This window comes from Mustela putorius, unplaced genomic scaffold (assembly GCF_011764305.1).
Source record: "Mustela putorius furo isolate JIRA1106 unplaced genomic scaffold, ASM1176430v1.1 tig00000460_pilon_pilon_pilon, whole genome shotgun sequence".
NCBI lineage: Eukaryota > Metazoa > Chordata > Mammalia > Carnivora > Mustelidae > Mustela > Mustela putorius.
This window is the reverse complement of record NW_025421389.1, coordinates 14,294,306-14,314,686: the sequence shown is the minus strand read 5'-3', so window position 1 is coordinate 14,314,686 and position 20,381 is coordinate 14,294,306. Positions and strand designations below refer to the sequence as shown.

At 43.8% G+C, this 20,381-nt stretch overlaps 1 protein-coding gene across 1 annotated transcript; it reads left to right on the top strand.

The window, feature by feature from the left end:
• The first annotated feature begins 911 nt into the window (after window positions 1-911).
• DDX25 (DEAD-box helicase 25) lies at window positions 912-19,912 on the top strand. The gene is made up of 12 exons (XM_004750201.3): window positions 912-1,071; window positions 1,703-1,769; window positions 2,025-2,066; window positions 2,543-2,678; window positions 4,222-4,314; window positions 4,400-4,502; window positions 5,961-6,075; window positions 7,056-7,233; window positions 14,702-14,939; window positions 16,020-16,182; window positions 18,187-18,375; window positions 19,639-19,912. Exons 1-12 carry the CDS (start codon window positions 940-942, stop codon window positions 19,698-19,700), a joined length of 1,518 nt encoding a protein of 505 aa, XP_004750258.1. The 5' UTR covers window positions 912-939; the 3' UTR covers window positions 19,701-19,912.
• Window positions 19,913-20,381: the final 469 nt, after the last annotated feature.

The following is a 20,381-nucleotide window of genomic DNA, read 5'->3' as shown; positions in this document are numbered from 1 at the left end:
TTAGTAGAAAGTTATCATTGTGAGACAAAAACATTTGCTACTAGAATCCACATGGGAAGGCTGAAAAGGAATTTGATTAACCTCAAAATAAACGATTGAGGTGCCTGAGAGTGACTCAACGGAGCTGGGGAGTCTTGCTTTCAGCACCACGGAGAGATCATAACTAAGTTTTTGGTTTGTGGGGTTTTGAAGAGATGCTGATCCAAATCTCAAGATTCCAAGCAGAAAACTGAAGTTTAGCAGTCAGTAGTACAAGGAATCTGTGTCCGATTATGCAGATACGGGTAGGAGGTAAAGGTTGTACCGCAAGGAAAACAGTTATCTCAGGACTGCATTAGCAAAGAGCACATACCAGAATTAAAATTAAAGCAAGCCGGTGTGTGTAAACATCACAGGTATTAGAACAGGGACAACAGTTAGAACCTGAACAACCTTACTTCCTTTCAGCATCTTTCGCATTTGAATTAATTTGTCAGCTGAAACTCACCATTTCTGACCCTCTACTTTCCTATGAAATTCTCTGGTCTTTCTGACATCATGTAATGTATAAGCGGATATTTCGGGGAAACAGCAGGAGTTCTGGAAGCCGGGAGGGGGGAGGATCCGGCCTCATCGCCCGGAAAATCGCGTAGTAGGTGTTGGGTAAGGGAGGTAGGACTCCCGAATCAGTGCGGCTTACAGTCTCAAGCTCTTGCTGGCTTAGCAAAGGTCAGGAGCAGGCGAGTGTTCACGACACTGGCGCTGCGTGGCGGGTTCCTGAACCCCCGGCGCCCACGCGCCGCTGCCAGACGGCAAACCTGCCTCTGAATTCGTCTCCCGCAGCCCCCACCTCCTCTCCTGGCTCCGCCCACCTCCCTGGAGCTCGCGCGCCTGCGCAGCGCGTCGCGGGTGGTCGAGGGCGCGTCAGCCCGCCCCCGGAGGAAGCTCATTGGCCGCAGGATGGAGCCGGGCACTGCCTCGTGCCGGGGGAGGGCGCACGTGCTGGGGGCGGGAGCTGCGATCGCGGCTATGGCGTCGTTACTTTGGGGAGGCGACGCCGGGGCGGCGGAGAGCGAGCGGCTGAACAGTCATGTAACTGCCGCTGAACCGGGGAGGGCAAGTGGGCGGGGGTCAGAATCGCACTCCGAGAGGGACATCTGCCGGGAAGGGCGGGAGGAGAGAACCCCGCTAGCGTGTGGAGTGGGGTGTCAAAATGGTGGGGGTGGGGGGGGATGTGGCAAGGATGTGGGGGAGGGCCAGGGGCAGGAGACCCCGAGAGGTACGCAAGACCTTTGGTTTGAAAGGGCGAAATGAAGACCCCTAGAAGTCTCGGGAGAGAAAGGAGCTGACAGTCCCAACTAGATCTTGGAGTTTCCTGCTCTCCCAATTTGACCATTGAGCTTCGGCTAGCTTCCATCTTACCGACCACCGCGCTTTGCTACCCACCATCCCGTCCTCGTGCTGTGACCCCCAAGGACTGCCACACTTAGGTTAGAGGACTATAAAGAGGAACTTAAGGTACAGGGGCAGCAGTAAAGTCTCCTTCGATTTTTAGCGTAATTCATAGAGGTGACCTATTCCTGAAAAGAATCTAGTGTCAGAATTAATACCTGACAGGGCAAAGGAAACAGTATTCGGGTGGGTCCCTCCCTGCTAAGGGGGAGCCCTGGGCTGCTTGGTGACTTGCTTCCTAATGTTGGTTGAAATTTGTGTCTTTCAATAGTTTTCAAACCTCATCCATCCCCGGAAGAACCTTCGGGGCATTAAGAGTTCTACAGTCCCAAATATAGGTGAGTGCTGTTAGATAAGGCAGACTGGCCTCAATTAATTTAAAAAACAAAACAAAACATTGCTTTCCTCAGGTCTCTGGCAACTGAAATGCCTCTGGCTCCTATTAACTGTCAAGGTGCTCCACTACCTTCCCAGTTTTTTAACCCACTCCTTCACTGGATGACCCTTGCTGTCAGTGCATACTATGGAGATGGTGAGAGATCATACACTTTACATTTCTGTTGGTATTTATTGTTTCTCTTCCATTCTTTTAGATGGTTCTATTAATAATACGGAAGAAGATGATGAAGATGTAGGTAGGAGATAAATTTATTCGCATGTAAACTAGCACTCATGATTTTCACAATGAGCAAATAATATAATCTCAATGGGAAAAGGGCGGTCTTCTGTTTTCTTCGTAAGTAGTGACTATCAGGAGAAATACTAAATTAGGATTAGCCATATTTCTTTAGGGGAAGTTGAAATGGAATATGTAGGAATGGACTAAGAGTTTTCAGCTGGCAAGGAAAAATTAGTTCTGGTGGTGATAGAAGTAGGCTTGCTTAAGGTCAGAGGTTGGTATAGCAGCAGAGCATAAGAAACTGGATTCTCGTCTAAAAAGGAATTCTCAGTGTTACATCATTCTTTCTAGAATCTCCTTTTAGAGGAAAGATGAGAGTAGGAGCAGTTGCTTGACATACATTCTCTGAATGGGAAGGACCAATTGATTAGATTCATTTTGGAGGCTGGATTTTCTCCTGCAATATCATCCTTTTTAATTTTTGCTTTTCAGTGGATTTGGCAGCTAATTCACTCTTAAATAAGTTAATCCGACAGTCCTTAGTAGAATCCAGTCACCGAGTTGAAGTCTTACAGAAGGATCCCAGCTCTCCACTCTACTCAGTGAAAACGTTTGAAGAGCTGCGGCTGTGAGTACTTTTACTCATTTATTGTGGGAAAATGCCGGAAAGAATGGTACCGAACAAAGTAATCTGCTAAAAATAAAAACTCTCAGAATCCCCTTAATGTTCTAATATTTAATACTAAAATGAGATGTGTACATTTTGCATGTATTTGAAATATAATTCAGAAAGGAGCAGTAGGATACCTGAGTGTGCAGCAAATTGAGAACATCTTGATGGTAAAATATTCTAACTTTATGCTAATGGGGATAGCTAAGCTCAACACAGCCATATTGCTATTCTCCATACTGTAATACAGATACGGGGACACTGATGGCCCAAATACCTTCCCTCAACCCCTTTAGATGAGTTAGAAGCTGTTACCTTCCTAATTATATTTTGTTTCAGACGGTATTAAAATGAATAACTTTCCCAAATGGGTTTGCATTTTCAAGGGATCTATCAACTAGCATTAAGGAACTGCATTTTAACAGGAAGAGTTACTAATAGGGACTTACGTAGAGGGGAAAAAGCCAAAACCCCAATGCCCCAACAATTTCTAAATGAAAGAAGATGCCTACTTGTGATTAACAGTTGGCAGCCAGTAATCTGCCAAATAACCAAATGCAAAACGTGCATGTCATTGAAAGTGGAGGTTTTCCAACCTATGTCATTTTCTCTTCTTTCTGTCAACTATCATGAGATCGCGGGAAAGATGCATTTAAAAATGCTGGCTCAGGGGTGTGTGAGTTGCTCAGTCAGTTAAGCATCCAACACTTGATTTCAGCTCAGGTCATGATCTCAACATCATGAGATCAATGAGCCGTCCATTGGGGTCTCTGCTGGGCCTGGATCCTGCTTAAGATGGTCTCTCTCTGCCTTTGCTCCTGCCCTCTACCCCACCCCACTCGTGTGTCTTCTCGCTTGCTCTCTCAAAAAAAAAAAAAAAAATGTTGGCTTAGAAGGATGAGGTAATATTGTGTCCTCTGCTCCTAGAAAGAATTGATGTTAAGAATTACCTCAATAAAACTTTGTCTTCTTTGAAAACTGCTATTAAAGAATCAAAGATTGTCATTCATTAAAAAGAATTAAATAGTATGGGCCTCTGGCTGGCTCAGTTAGAAGAGCATGGGACTCTTGATCTGGGGGTCATGAGTTCAAGCCCCATTTTGGGTGTAGAGATTACTTAAAAATAAAATCTTAAAAAAAAAAAAAGAAAGAAAGAGTAAATCTGTTTTCTGCTTGTGCAGAAAATAAAACTCTTCTGACAAATTTATACACTTCTATCAGATGAGTTTTTCCTTTTTTGCTTGGTTCAACCGAAAGTTCAATGTTAGGCTATTAATACTGTCCTCAGCCTAGGCTTATAGCATAGCTTATTATTTGAGTGGTTCAACTATACAGGCATAATTGTGTATGTTTGGGAGTCAAGGTGTAAACTGTATATTTCTAAATCCTGAAGCCCTGTTGTAGAGTGGCTTAATTTAGAAATACACCTTTTGAGTCTGTATTTCTGAGGCTGCTGACCAATTGTAGGCTTTAAGTGTGTGCTTTTTCTTTTTTCTTACAGGAAGGAAGAGCTATTAAAAGGGATCTATGCAATGGGATTTAACAGACCATCCAAAATCCAAGAGATGGCTCTCCCTATGATGCTGGCCCACCCGTGAGTTTCCAGGGCAGTGCTGTTCCAACTTGGTTTTTAGCCTTCTGTGTGCAGTTTATGCCCAGGTGTCTCTTTTTTTCTACAGACCCCAGAACCTCATAGCCCAGAGCCAGTCTGGAACAGGAAAAACAGCTGCTTTTGTCTTGGCAATGCTAAGCAGAGTCAATACCTTGGAATTGTTCCCACAGGTAAGGAAAGGTTGATGGAGAGAGGGGAATGCTTGCAGTGCTAGTGATATTTTAGTAGTGGGAGATAATATTGCCATGCTATGATAGCATGTAGAATAGGCATTTCTTCTCAAAATCACAGAGCATTGGGGCAGGATGGAACGGTGGTGGGAGCGCAGGCTTTATAGTTTGACCTGTTCCAGTCCTAGTCTCTCTGCTTACTCCTAGAGTGTCTTAGGTGAGTTAGTAGATCTTCCGAAGTCTGTTTCCCTGTCTGGAAGGATAACATCTCTAAAAGCGTGGATCATTGCTGACTCTGAGCACAGTGTCTGGCTTGCTTAGTGAATGAATGCCTCATAGAATTGTCGTGTAGATGAAATAATATATCCTTTTCACACTGCACTTGACCTGAAGTGAGCAATTCACAAGTGGTGGCCTTAGAGCTGTAGGACCAAAGCAGCACCCGGTCCGCTGCCTCCTGTAGCAGAGGGGAGACTGAGACTTGGGCAGGAAAGTGTCTCGCATGAGGTCACAGGTAGCCAACAGTGGCAGAGCAGGGGCTGGAAGTGTGCTTGCCCTTCTCTTAGCCTAGCTTCCACTTTGGGCAAGTGTCTGGTGCTTTTCCTGTGTATCTCCAAGCTGCTCTCATCAGCTCATTTGACAAGCTGAGTACCTGAGTACTGAGTGCACCCCACGCAAAGGATTCCTTTAGGAAGCTTACAGTTTGTTAGCAAGATAAGCTGGGGATGTGGAAGACTGGTGCCTGGCTTTTTGGACAGGTTCACTGAAATACATATTCAGGGTTTGGTATTATGAATAAAAATTTTTCAGGAAAATCTGTGCTTAAACCCATGTTGAGAAATGTGTGGAAACAATTATTAGCACTTTAGCTATGTTTTCCTGTCCTCTGTATCACAGATATTTAATTGAAGCCCATAAATGCATTAAATATCACCAGTTTCTTCCATCAACATCTTCATTCCTCAGCAACCACCAGATATAGGGGCTGGAGGTAACAGAGGGAAGAGTTTTAGGGAATATTCTGCCAGAGGTGTGTATAGTGGATTGGATCAATCAGGGAGTGTTCTGGAAACAGGCAGACTTTTAATAGCAGGGAAGAAGTGACAGGGTGACACTCAAGGAGTGGTTTGCCTTGCATTTCCTTTCTTCTTGATTCCCAGCCTCCCTACACCACCCCCCAACACACACACAATAAAGCCAGATCTGTGGTTCTGCATAACTCTAGAGAGGAATATATAAAGGTATTTCTCTATCCTTCAGCCCCTTCTCTCCTTCCATACTCAACATTCACTTCAGATCTATCACTGCTAAATTGTGTTCAACTGAAAATACTTTATTCATCCAAAATCTCCCAGTTTTGCACAAAACTTGCGTCTCCCTGTATGAATTTTAACTGTGCCTCAGATTTGCATGATGGCTTGTGTGAGCCTTGCGATTTCCCCCTCCTTTCTCTCGCAGTGCCTCTGCCTAGCTCCTACTTATGAACTGGCTTTGCAGACTGGTCGCGTGGTCGAACGGATGGGAAAATTCTGTGTGGATGTTCAAGTGATGTACGCCATTCGAGGGAATCGCAGTATGTACCAGTAAGCCGGCCTGGCAGATTTTGTAATTCCGGACTCCACCACCAGCAACCATATTCTGTACCTTCTCCGGTTTCTCGTCTCTAAAATGGGAGCCATCATAGCACCTGTCCCAAGGAGCTGTGACTGGAATTAAATGAACTGATGTAGAGGCAGCACTGTGTACACACTTGGCACTTAATAAGGACCCCGTACATGTTAGCTGCATCATTTCCACATCCTGCAAGATGATAGCTTTCGTTTTTGGGGGGCTCAGTTGTTTTTTTGCAGAACAAAAAATGTTTAACATTTTCATTAAAGTGTCACATGTGCATAGCAGGAAAAAATAAACCTTTAAAACAGAGAAGGTCAAAAGATAAAGGTGGAAGTTGTTCTTCCTTGTCATTCAAAAACATGTTTCCAAGGATAATAGTTTTATTCACAAGACCTCCGTGGTTTGCTTTCTTTTTTCAGTTTGTACACATGAGGATGTACATGTAGGTGTTTGTTTTTGTAGAGTGTTCATGAAGATGGGAGCGTTTTTTCATAATGTCTAAAAAAGCACATGCTTTGGACATCTTTCTACATTCATGAATATAATCCCACCTCATTGTTTTGACTAGCTTCATAGCATTCCATAATTTATTTAATGTAACCCATTGATAGTACTGTGCTTATTTTCCATTTGGGAACAGTTGGTAGGTTTCTCACAGCTGTGCTGCTGTTTTTGTAAGGTGATGGGATCGCTGAAGGGTGGCTTTTTCACTGACCGTGGGGCAGAATCCAATGGCAGGACTGTTATGACTCTAAACCTAGAAACGGGGGACTTATCCTAAAGCTCTGCAAATACAAATCCTCAATGACCCTCAGGGTTTGCACTTAGAAAATCGTCACGAAATATACTTTCACTTCACAGTCCTGTTGTGTGGTCCCGAGTTGTGGACTGTGAGGGTCCTTTGCATCTTAAGGAGTCTTTCAACCCTTTTCTCCCCAGTTCCCAGAGGCACGGACATCACCAAACAGATTATAATTGGCACTCCTGGGACTGTTCTAGATTGGTGTTTCAAGCGAAAATTAATTGACTTGACTAAGATTCGTGTGTTTGTCCTGGATGAAGCGGATGTGATGATTGACACACAAGGATTCTCAGATCAGAGCATTCGGATTCAGAGGTAAGTTTCACATTCACCTTTTTTCTTCCTGGATCTTCGGTCTGGAGGGGGAGTTTGATTTATCTGCTGCTCCCAGTTGTCTTCATGGCTTGATTCCCTACTTCCTTTGCTTTTAAAACAAACTGGGGAGTATTTTCACCAGCTCAGCAGCCTCGTAGACTGCTGTCATTTCCCCACTTTAGTTTGTCATCTTGCCTGATTGGTTTTGTTTCCACTGCAGGCCTATACATGAAACCCACCAAATTGTGCCACTAATTTTGCTGTTAAGAGCAAATGTCTAAAGAGAATTTATTAAAGCCTGCACAAGCTGCTGTGGAGAGTAGAGAACACAGTAACTTCGAATCAGGAGACACATGGTCTAGTCCTGATTTTGCCTTTCATTTGTCAAGTAAATCCTGTTGTTTTCCTAGGCCTCTCTCTCAGGATCACCCAGGGGCCTTAAAATTACACATTACTGGGCCTAACCCGAGCCTTACTGGTTCAGAATTTCTGGGAGTGGGCTCTAAGGATCTGTGTCACTTATTAAATTCAAGTAATACTGAGGGGCACCTGGGTGGCATAGTGGATAAAGCATCTGGCTCTTGGTCTTGGCTCAGACCATGATCTCAGCATCTTGAGATGGAGCCTTGAGTTGAGTTCTACACTGAGTGCAGAGTCTGCTTGGGATTCTCTCTCTCTGCCCCTCCCACTCCTGCCCTGCCCAAAATAAATAAGTAAATCTTTCAAGAAAAAAAAAAAAAAAAAAAAAAAAAAAACAAGAAACAAGCAGTTGTGAAAGACCTGTAATGAAAAACAGTGCTGCTTCTAGAGAATCTCTATTTTGGTATTAACCTTCATATGTTTAAATAGTATGCTCAAATGGCTGTTTCTTAGTGTGTCAGTGTCTGTTGACTGCTAGTATAGGAAGTGGGAATCCAGCTCTTTGGTACCACCACCCTCCCCCCGCTTCCTGTCCCCTCTGCCACCTCTCTGTGCTTACGTTGTAAGAGTTGACTGCCTTAATAGTGTTTTTATCATTAGGGCATTATAAATATTGTTCACTGTCATGCAGTGTATTATTATAATTATGTTTTTTCCTTATACAGCTATTTCCCCTAGAATTAATAATTGTCTGTTTTCCTTAGTTTGGTTAGTATTACTGGCTAGGGATATTTAATCTTTCTCTGCCTATTTCGTCATATGTGTTTTAATTTCAGTGGTATTTCCAAATAGGCAAATACATTTAAAAACTCCCATCAATGGGGCACCTGGGTGGCTCAGTGGGCTAATCCTCTGCTTTCGGCTCAGGTCATGGTCCCAGGGTCCTGGGTTCAAGCCCCACATCTGGCTCCCTGCAGGGAGCCTGCTTCCCCCTCTCTACCTGCCTCTCTGCCTACTTGTGACCTCTCTCTCTCTGTGTCAAATAAATTTTTTAAAAAATCTTTAAAAACAAACAAACAAACTACTCCATCAATGTCTTTTTTCCTGAAACTCTCCCAAGCTCTGTCCAGTTTCAGTCTGGTCTGGTTGTACAGCTGTCACTATAGGTCTTGGAATCTCCCGTTTTCTGGGTGCTTTTTCTTAGTTACTGTCAGTTTACTCAATGTTCGGGAGTATATTCTCTAATCATTTCCTGAAAAGACTTGTTAGGAATTTCACTTTCCATCTCCCACATGTCTGAAAGTGTCTTCATTGTAGCTGTAAATCTGATCTTTTGATGGACAGTTTGCTTGCATGTGGAATCCAAGTTAATTCTTCCAATAAATTCTGAGTCAGTGTTGAAAACAAAATTTTTTTAAGATACCATAATTAATACTGTCAGTTCCCATGTTGTTGCTGACAAGTTTAATGTCATCCTGATCCCCAAACTTTTGTAGGTAATCTGTTTTTTGTCTCTAGAAGCTTTCAGAATCTTCTCTCTCCACTGTATTCTAATATTTCTCAGTGATGTGCATTGGTTTGGGTCCTTTTTTCCTCACTCATTGTTCTCGACACATAGTGCACTCATCCTCTTCATTTGCAAAATTTGTGCCTCCCAGATCTGGAAAAATTGCTTAGGTTATTTCTTTCCCTACAGTAAAGAACTTTTTAAAGAGCAGGACACAGTCATTACAGACAAAAAAATATATCTATGTAATAATATAGAAAAATAGTCATACACATGTGTTATTAAGATAAAAATATGGGAAGTACATGTTTCTTTTAAATTCTATATCCCCCTATGTTTTCTATTACATAGTTGCTACTATTTGGGGCACCTGGGTGGCTAAGTCGTTAAGTGTCTGCCTTTGGCTCAGGTCAATATTCCAGGGTCCAGGGATTGATCCCCACATTAGGCTCCCTGCTCAGTGGGAAGCCTGCTTCTCCCTCTCCCACTCCTCCTGCTTGTGTTCCCCTCTCTTGCTGTGTCTCTTTCTGTCAAATAAATAAAATCTTTAGGAAATAAATAAATAAATGCAACTATTTAAGCAAAACAACAGAACTGGTTAACAGTGGCAATTAGCCATAATTATTAGTTCAATTAGCTAAATGAATAATATGAGAAACATAAACAGTATTTTATAATGTCATCTTTGACAGCAGTTTATTTTAATCTCTTTAAATTCATTATTGGCTGCTTAAATTTTGTGCTCTGTGCCATTATATATTTTTAAGATACTCAAATAAAAGATTTTTTATGAGGATAATTTCAATACAATAGGACTAATTAAATAGCTCTTACTTGTGTTTAAAGACCCAACCAGCACAGTAAGCTGTTTCTACTCTTTTCCTTTCCTCTTCCAGTAATAATTCTCTGAACTACCTGAAGCCGCCTTTTTGGTATATGGTGGGAAATTTTACATTGGACCATAAAATTCATTTTGCTGACTCCTGCTGTTCGTCCAGTGTGCTGTGCTCTTCACAAAAGTGTTCAAGCATGGACTAGTTAAGAGTTTACTTACTATCAACACCAGGTTTTCAAACACGCAAGCATTCGTGTCTAGCTTTCTAGAAATGTACACATCCGCGCTGCAGGCTTGTTTGGTAGATCAGCTGTTTGTCATTCAGATCCCTTGCATCTGTAAGTCCACCATTTAGGTTCTCCACATCTAAAATGTCCATCGTTTTCAAACGCCCTGAAGTACATCAGCTACCACTGCGGTTCTCAAGGAAAATGGTGGTGAAGCACAGAAGCGATTTAGGCTTGTGAAATCAAAGATGGATTCTAAGTAAGTTACAGTTTATAGCAAAGGAACAAGAAAGTCTTGTTCAACTGGGCTGCCCTTTTCTGGTGACATTTTTTAGTCCTGCAGCAGCCTTATTTCCTAAAAAATTAGTAATTTTTTTGCTACGAGTATTTGTAGGTAACACTAGACAACTCAGGGGCAAACAGTCTCCTGAAAGCAACTTCACAGGTCATCACACAGTTTTGGAGAAACAGCATTTTATTACAATCATTTACTATGATCACCTCCTCCATTCCCACCTTCAGTGTATTTTCAGATTAGAGAAGGACTTTTTGTCTCACACTTTGAAAATATGACTTTATGACTGGGCAACTTTTTAACTCCTTACCATGGCCTCAACAGTGATAGTATCATACAAGCAGATGTCCAGGTGACTCTCCAGGTGACTCTCTCCTTCCATTTCCATACAGGTAAAAATCTTACTAAGTACCTCTGCAAGTTCTGAGGAAGCCAAAAGTAAGCAAAAACTTTGATAATGAAAGCTCGGTGTTACAATTAAGCAAATGATTCACCTTTTAGAAGTGCTGTGCACAAAGCCTGCGGGATATTTAGGTGGCAAGATCTTTTTGTTTTCTCTGAGAATTTTATAGACTGAGTGGAAGCTGCCAGAGTTTACGTTTGCACTGTCTGCGGCACATGCAGACAGTCGAGCAGAAGCTAGTTTGTATTTGGATGTGATATCAGCAATCTTCTGTTTTAGATTTTCTGTGTCTCATTAAAACTCCATAGAAGTCAAGAAGATATTTTGAACTCCCACTTTTCAAATCCTAAGAAATGGGGGAAGATATTTTTTGTTGCTGTAATTTGACATAGCAGCTGGTGTAATGTACAAAGTATGAGCACTGACTGGTAAGATCTTCCAGAATTAGCTCCCCACTGAACGTGGTAAGGCATCCATGGTCAGAATGTCTCCATTTGTTCACCTGCAGGACATTTCACTTGCAAGCATGGAAGCACGCGATGTAACTTCACTGTTTCCTAGAGATACCAAGGGAGGAACGCACTAATGCATGTCCCTCTGTGCAGGGTGGCCAGACGGGTTCAGCATCCCCTGCTTCCAGTTGAGCACTATGTGCTTTCCAAAGACAAAACAACTTTGAATTTAGAAGTGTTGCCTGTCGCATCCTGAACTTGGGAGGTTCGGTGTCCATATATACTTTTCATGTCTCCTTCCCACCAAGCCTCATCCTCTGTTCTTCCTTCATGCGGGACAGTGGCTCTTTTTCTGGTATTTACCTTTTTCACCCAGTTGAATGTGTCCTTCTGTCTGTCATTAAAATAACACAGTTGTTTGACCTTCTTTTCGTGAGATTGCCCTGGCTTTCTCTGTTCCTCTTCTGTAACTTCCTTTTCTTGTTATAGGCGCAATATGCTGCTATTGTCTCTCTGAGAATATTAATTCGAGTATTTACAATTTTTTTCCTGTTTTCAACTTTGCCTCTGAATTATCTTAAGTTTCTCCTTTTTGTCTCTTTGTTCTGTCTCTCTTATGGTGGACCTTTCCCCCTCGTATCTGGTGATTCTTGGCTAGCCTCTCATTACCTATGGTTGAGAACCAAGAAGCTTGCTGGCAGCTCTGGGTGCATGGTTGGGGCTTGTGACTTGGGCAGCTCCCCCTAGGATGCTCGTTACTTGCAGGTTATTAGAACTATGGAATGTCTCTCATCTCCTCCGTAGGAGACATATATTTGGTTGCTGGCCTCCTGGGAAAAGGGCCAGGGAATGGGCTGCATATTCATATGCATATTTTCACTCCCTATTTTCAGCTCTCGGCTTTACTCTCACCTTCTGCGAGGCTGGCATCCTCAAGTCTGGGATTTCTGCACAGAATAAACCTCTAGTCTCCTACTTGTACATGCCCAACTGCCTGAAATAAAGTGGGATCCAGCTACTCCTTATACACATTTTCAGCCAGACTTCTTATTTAAAATAGTTTTGGCCAGGGGTGCCCTGGTGGCTCAGTCAGTTAAGCATCTTCTTTCGGCTCAGGTCATGATCCCAGGGTCCTGGGATTGAGCCCACCATCAGGCTCCTTGCTCAGTGAAATCCTGCTTCTCCCTCTCCCTGCCACTCCTCCTGCTTGTGTTTGCTCTTTCTTTCTCTGTGAAATAAATAAAATCTTTTAAAAAATATTAATTTTGGCCAAAGATCAAGTGAGACTCTCTCTTGCCATCCCTTACCATTTACATATAACTGAGAATGAAAGACTCAGAATTCCAGGAAAGACCCAATTGCTTTCACTTCAAGAGAATATTAAGTAATAATTAGGGATTTATGGGGGTACCTCAGTGGCTCAGTGGGTTATAGCCTCTGCCTTCAGCTCAGGTCATGATCCCAGGGTCCTGGGATCGAACCCCACATCGGGCTCTCTGCTCAGCAGGGAGCCTGCTTTCCTTCCTTTCTCTCTCTGCCTGCCTCTCTGCCTACTTGTGATCTTTGTCTGTCAAATAAATAAAATCTTTAAAAAAAATTTAGGGATTTATGTTGCTTGTTCATTCCTCCATTGTTGATTTTCTTCTTTTGCTTAAACAAGATTAAATCATAGTATTGTCCCATAGAAATATAATGCAAGCTACTTGTGTAATTTTAAATTTTCTAATAGCCACATTTTTAAAAAGGTGAAATTCATGTTATATTTTCTTTAAATATATAAAAGATAGCATTTAATAAGTTATCAATTTAATCAATATAAAAATCATTAATGAAATAATTTACATGATTTGTTTCATCCCAGGTCTTTGAAATCCAGAGTGTTCTGTAGAATGCCCATGTTTCCTTTCCTGGTGTAATCTGTGTACATCGTCTTTTTGGCATGAAATGTCTCAAACCTTGGGATGCCAGTCGTGGTGCCAGCTTTTTCCAGATGGAGAACTGTGATACAGTAGATGGCCAAGATGTCTCCCCTTCTTTCCCCCACCCTCTCTCTCCTCCAAAACACAGCAAGCTAATGCAGAATTTTCCTCGTATCTTCTAGCACACCACCCCCGCTTTCTCTGGCACCGGGTGCTCGTAGTTCCAAGAACTCTCAGAGGTTCTGAGGGAGCCCCTACCTTTGCATCTCAGCCACTGTCTGCATCACCGTTTCCATCTGTACTGCTCATGTGAGGGCGTCATCTGCTTTCTTGTTTACCACGCTTTCCTGTCTTCCAGAAATACATTGAGTTATCACATCCACTGATTTCTCTCCTTCTGTTCATGTTGTGGGTTCATGTCTTTCTGTCTCTTTATAATCATACTCGTGGTACGTGGGAAGCAGGGAAGGTACAGCTGTAGACAGTCTACTGTAGTTGCCCAGAAGTCTGCCAGATCATTACTTGGAAAAGCTTCCCAGACAACCCACGCCACAGGCTTGACGTAGTACCTGGGAGTCACTGGATTTCATGATCTCCCCACTCTCCTTTAACACTAACATCCTATCTTCTAGATGCTCTGTCTTCTCAAAAGTGGTGATTTCTCTCTGGTGAAATCAGAGTAAGTTAAAATTTATTGATGTATACAATATGTTCAGAGAAATACATGAATCACAAGTATACAGCTGAGTGAAAATTCAAAGAGGTTGGGTTCATGAGATAATAGCCCAGACCAAGAACTAAAAGTTTACCAGCACTCCAGAGTTCCCCTACAGATTGTTTCCTATATCCCAGCCTCCACCTGCCCCCCATCCCTGCCACTCCTCCCCAGGGTTAACCTCTGTTCTTACTGCTAGCTTCATTTTGCCCGTTTTTAAACTCGGTGTGAATCAGCCCTGTGTTTGCTGCAGGTTCAGCTCATGGTTTGTGTGCAGTAGTGTTTCCCCTGTGTTCCCCTTTTGTTTCTATCCAGGTCCTTCCCATCCCAAAGAAAGTGAGTGTGGCTGTTCTTTTTCTCCCAAGAACTCTAACACCTGCCATTGAATTACTGGCCTGTTTCCTTGCTCCCATTTCACTTTGTGTGAGACGAACACCATGAAGAATACCTAGACGGACACCCGGGGCTCCTGACTCTGCCTCGCTTAGGAAGAAAATGGGCATGAAAGACCCCAGACCCTTCAAAATACATATCTAAACTTGAGCTCCACACTCAGCTTGTGTGTGTCTTTCCAAATTCTTGGTGGCATAGAGGGGCAGAACACATGGCCCTTTGCACAGGGGTGGAACTTGTGGCAGGCAGCCACTCCTCTGCTGACCCCTGGTGGCAGGGGCTAGGACATGTTTGAAGCCCTCCACCCCCCAGGAGAGTGACAGGGATGGCCGAGGCTGATGATGTCTTCCCTTCTCTTACAGAGCTTTACCTTCTGAGTGCCAGATGCTCCTCTTTTCAGCGACCTTTGAGGACTCTGTGTGGCAGTTTGCAGAGCGAATCATTCCAGACCCTAATGTTATTAAGTTACGAAAAGAGGAGCTGACCCTGAACAACATCCGACAGTATTACGTGTTGTGCGAGAGTAGGAAAGACAAGTACCAAGCCCTGTGCAACATCTACGGTGGCATCACCATTGGGCAGGCCATCATCTTCTGCCAGGTAACGGTGCTGAGATCTGTCCTCGCCGTGCTCAGACTCGCCCGCAGGAGTGGAGGGGACAGTGACACTAATAGGGGCCAGAGACCCAGGCACCCCTGTCAGCACTTTGAGTACAGGAGCATATTTAATCTTCAGAACCACTTGGGACAGAAATGAATCCGTATGTTATGGGAGGAACTTAGAAAGATTAAGTAACGGAATAGAGACTTCAAGATGACGTTAAATAGAGGCCTCCCTATTTTAGGATTGCTTCTAACACTTGCCCCTGTAGGTTGATGTTCATTGTGGGGTTTTTACAGGTCCCCTCCATCAGATTAAGAATATTCTTTTCTAGTTCCTGACTTACTATGAGTAAAGTAGCCACTCAGTCACTCACTATTAATATTTTCCTATTTTTATTTTCGTATTTATTTTTTGCTCTCTGACATGTTTCACATTCACATCTTGGTTTTATTTTCTCTCTACCACGTGAACACTGTAAGCTCCATGAGTGCAGGACCTCCTCTATCTTACTTGCCTAGTCTCACTAGAATTGGCACCCGCCTGGCACAGGGACAGCACTGAGGACATGCTTGTAGAATAAAAGCAAGCTTGCTTCTACCATGGACTAGCCATGAAAACCTTGGGCAAGTGACTTCATGTTTTTAAGCTCTTGGTTCTTTTTTTTTTTTTTTTTTTAAATGAAATGAGGTATGCGTTTCATCGTATTGTGGTGAAAACAGTGACCGTAACACATTAAAGATCTGAGCGAGACACCAGGAGATAGGAAGCACACTTACAGTGCCTGAGGTTGTCTCCACTGTTATTCCATTTTGTCATCATCCTACCACATGAAGCAAGTGAGCATTTTATCTCTGCTTCATGGCTGAGAAGCCAAAGCTCCCACAGGTTGAGAGGATATGACCTTGAGCAGCACAGGAGGTGCCCCATTCGAAGGTTCCTCTTAGGGCTTAAGGGAAAGGTAAAGCACAGCTCCCAAGCAGCCTTTCTGGCTTCCCTGCTGTGCCTATGTGAGCATGGCAAACACAGCCAGTCTGCTTGGACGTGGGCTGCTATGCTGGGTTTTGTGTTTTCACATAGACTCGTCGAAATGCCAAGTGGTTGACTGTGGAGATGATGCAGGACGGCCACCAAGTGTCTCTGTTAAGCGGAGAGCTGACCGTGGATCAGCGAGCCTCCATCATTCAGAGGTTTCGGGATGGGAAAGAGAAAGTTCTTATAACAACCAATGTCTGTGCTCGAGGTGTGTGCGTGTGTGTGTGTGTTCATGTTCAACATCAGGTTTATTGAAATGTGATTTGCATATGATAAATCTCACTGATTTTAACTTTACAGTGACTTTTGACAAACATACAGAGTCATGTGACCATCACCATAATCAAAGTACAGAACACTCCCCTCATCCTCCAGAACTTGCTTATGCCCCTTTGTAGCCAGCCTCTTCCTTTTATCATCTGACCCCTGGCAACTACTGATCAGATTTCTGTCTCTTTATTTTGTTTCTTTCAGAATGCTATATAAATTAATGCTGTTTATATAGTCAGCCCTTGTGTCTGACTTATTCCACTCAAGTAATGCTTTTGAATTCATCAGTGTCGTGACTTACATCAGTAGTCCAGTCCTTTTTGTTGCCGAGTAGTAGCCATTGAATGGGTGTACCACAATTCATCCATTCACCAGTTGAGGGACATTTAGATTTTTAACAGTTTGGGGCTATTTTGAATAAAGCTGTAAGTATTCATGTATAGGTTTTTCAGAGACCTGTTTTCATTTCTCTTGGATAAGTATCTAGGAGTAGGATGTCTGGGTCATACAGTAAATGCATATTTAGCTTCCTCAGAAACTGTCTTCCAGAGCGACTACCTCTCTATCCTCACTAGCTGTGTTGGAGAGTTCCAGTTCCTCCACTTCCTTGCCAGCAGTTGGTGTTGTCACTCTTTTTAATCATTCTAGTAGATGTATGTGGCATCTCATTGTGTGTTTAACTCACATTGCCTAACGATGTTGACCATCTCGGAGGTGTTTTTAACTTCAAAACTTTTGACTACTGAGGGAAAAAAATTCTTTGTTTTTTTTCAAGAGAGTCCTTCCTACAGACTTCATCCTTCTTGTACTCTTGCCTAGACCCCATATTCAGACAGTGTTTCCTAATTCATTCTTAGTTCACCAGATAGAAATGGGGAACTGCCAAGCTATGGAGCTCAGAACTGTGGAAGAGTAGCCTGAAAAAAGGATGAGGTCCCAGCCCCTTGGGAGGTCAGTGTCCAGATGCTTGACTGTCTAGACCAGTGCAGCTCAATAAAACTTTCCACACTGATGGAAATAATCTGTTCTGTGCTGTTCAGTTGGTAACCACTGGCCATATATGGCTAGTGTGACCAAGGAAATGAATTTGTTTAAATTAATTTGAAGTTGGATAGCCATACTGGATGGCATGACTCTAGACCTAGGAGGAAAGAGGGCACCAGGAGCTCCAAGGAGGACAAGGATGGTGACCCAGACAGCTTACTGTGCCGGAGGACGGAGGCACTGGGGGATCACAGAAGTCTTCCTAGGGAACATTAGATGTGAAAGGTTTTGAAGGAAGGGTAGAGAATCCAATTGGGTAAGAATTGACAGTTTGCTTGGAAAATGGCAAGACCGTGTGGCTGTGACATTGGATCTGACTCAGGAGAGGAAGAGGTGAGACTTCGGGTGCTGGGAATCTGGAATCATTTGTACTTCGTCCTGTGCAGTTGGGGCAGTTGGGTCCTGAACACAAGTGTTCTGGACGTTGTCATGGTGACTGTGGTCAGAGAGATTAGAGGAGAGAAGAGGGGAACCCAGCTGGAAGTTGTTGTAATGGTGAGCCAAGGGATAAAAAAGACCTGGATGGGAGGACGGCCAGGGCATGGTGCAGAGTGGGGTTCCAGGAAGGGTAGGGGACACTAGATAGGAGGCTGCTGGGGACTTACACAGCAGGAACGGAGAGGAGGCTGTGGCTCTGTGGGTGGTGAGAGCTCCTGTCCACAACACACACACAACCTTCTGTGGAACTAGCTTCTACTGACACTCTTAAAACGAGCATCCTAGACCTACTGTGCAAGCACACTGCCTGACCAGTATCCACTTCCTTGATGGAAGACCAGATTTTATTTGTAAATTGTGACTGTTACATGAGAATTCATTCCCTTGGCAGATGTGGTTTGTCAATAGCTTTGTCCTAAGGAAACAGTTGCAGGACCCTAGGGTGTCTCTTCTCTTCTAGGGATCGATGTGAAGCAGGTCACAATTGTCGTGAACTTTGATCTCCCTGTAAACCAAGCTGAGGAGCCAGATTATGAGACTTACCTTCACCGCATAGGGCGGACAGGACGCTTTGGGAAAAAGGGCCTCGCCTTCAACATGATTGAAGTGGATAAGCTGCCCTTGCTCATGAAAATCCAGGATCACTTTAGTAAGTAGCACCTGTTGCCATGGGACCCGTGCATCTTGCTGATGTTGACGGTGATGACGTGTGTCACGCACCTTATGCCCAGAGGCTTAGGGGCAGGAGCCAAGGAGTGGGAGACTTCTAACTCACAGTGCCAGAGTCCCCACAGTGAGACAGTTGGTGAAATCATCCATATACAGTAGCTGAAGAACAATCCAAAAGTCCAGTGGAATGAGTATGAGTTCAGGTTTATGTTACTCCCCTTGTAGGACCTGGGGCAGTTTTTCACGGCCCATAAAGCACCATCTGAAACAAAGTAATAAAGTCCTTTAGGATTATATTCTGTCCCCAGCTTCTTCTCTTACATTATTCCCTTCCTCTGGCCTCACCCTAACAACTAAGATGGTCCTGAATTCTGCGATCTGCTGTCCTTCCTCCAGACCCCCATCCAAACAAGGCAGGCTCCCTGATAACTGGCTAGGGCTCCTGGACTGGCTCCTGCCCTCTGACCGAAACTGATGGAAACTAGAAGGGTGACCTAAACTGAGGTGTCTACCTCTCAAATTATGCCCCAAAGCCCATGGATATGGCTGGGGAGCAGGGGAAGAGGAATACCCAAATGACCCCAAATATATCTTCACCTTTTGGGAAAAATCGTACTTTACTTTTGTGGGAAGCAGTGGACACTGTCCTGGGGGAATGCACAGAGGCACGAGTATGCAGTCTAGAATCAGACTGTAGCATGTCCAGGGCCCCCTCAGGGAAGCTGATAAAGCACCCTATGGTAGGAGAAGCAGGGAGGGTGAAGAAAGAAACTTACAGCCCGTCCACTCTTGCTATGGTGAGCGCCATATGACCTAGTCTTGGGAAGCGACCTCAGTGGAGGAGACTCAGCCCCTCTCCCTGTTGCCCCCACGCCCCCTCACACTCACTGCCGCCTTCCCCCCCCACGGGTTCTCTTCATCCCTCCTAGCATGAGCAGGCCCCTTCCCAGGCTCCTCTCACTTGTGCTCTGGCCTTTTCCCTACCCAGCTGTCTAGACACGCATGTTCTATTGTTTGGTGCATCTGATGCTATTTTAGTCAGTATTAATTGGTTATTTTGATACCATCTCTTCCTTAACTGATCTTGAGAATGTTCCTCTCTCAATGCTTTCTGTGCAAGGGTTCACAGGAACACATATCTGCAAAAGTGTCACTGTCTTCAGAAATTCGGAGTTGAGTGAGATTTCATTGACATTTCATTCAGGCCCTGGGCTCAGACTGATTCCATTCTCTCTCCTTCTAGACAGCAGCATTAAGCAACTCGATCCTGAAGACATGGATGAAATTGAAAAGATTGAATATTGAAGACAGAACTTTGTTGCTTGTGAAATATCTAGTTTATGTGAGAATGTCCCAGTGGGTTTCGAAGGTAATTTTTTCTGTTTGGGCTTTTTCAAAGTGAAACTGTTAAATATGGCAAAATAAATGTCATGGTACCTTAATCTTAAGACCTGAGGTCTTTCAGGAACCAGATTGGTGTGAAGCACATGATCCTTTTGAATAAAAAAGCGAGATTATTTCTTATTCTAATCTCATTTACAGGTAAACATCTTTGTGTGGGTTTCTGGGATGTCGTGGGACCTCATTTCTAGACCTGAGCACACTGCCTCCTGGGAACACGTTGGGGTGCCACGAGATGGCAGTAGAGCCTTACTGGGTCGGAAATGTGAGCTAGCGTGCGGAGAAGCCACTGGCCCCAGCCTACTCACTGGTGTCCCTTCCCCCAGTCAGGCGTGCTTAGGAAGGCGGGCGCGCCGCACATAGACGTGCACGCGCACACCTCTTAGGTGGGAGTGCAGGGTGAAAGCTTCAAAAAGTCAAACAATTTAAAAGAAGAAATTTTGCTTTTTTAATGTTTCAGCTGACCTACAGAATGTAGAAATATTTCCTCTGCTTGGCTTCTTAATGTCTTCAAAACAGAGCAGATTTAATCCATCACCAGCCATGTAATAGTCTCTGAAAATGTGGCTTTGTTATAGGCATTTT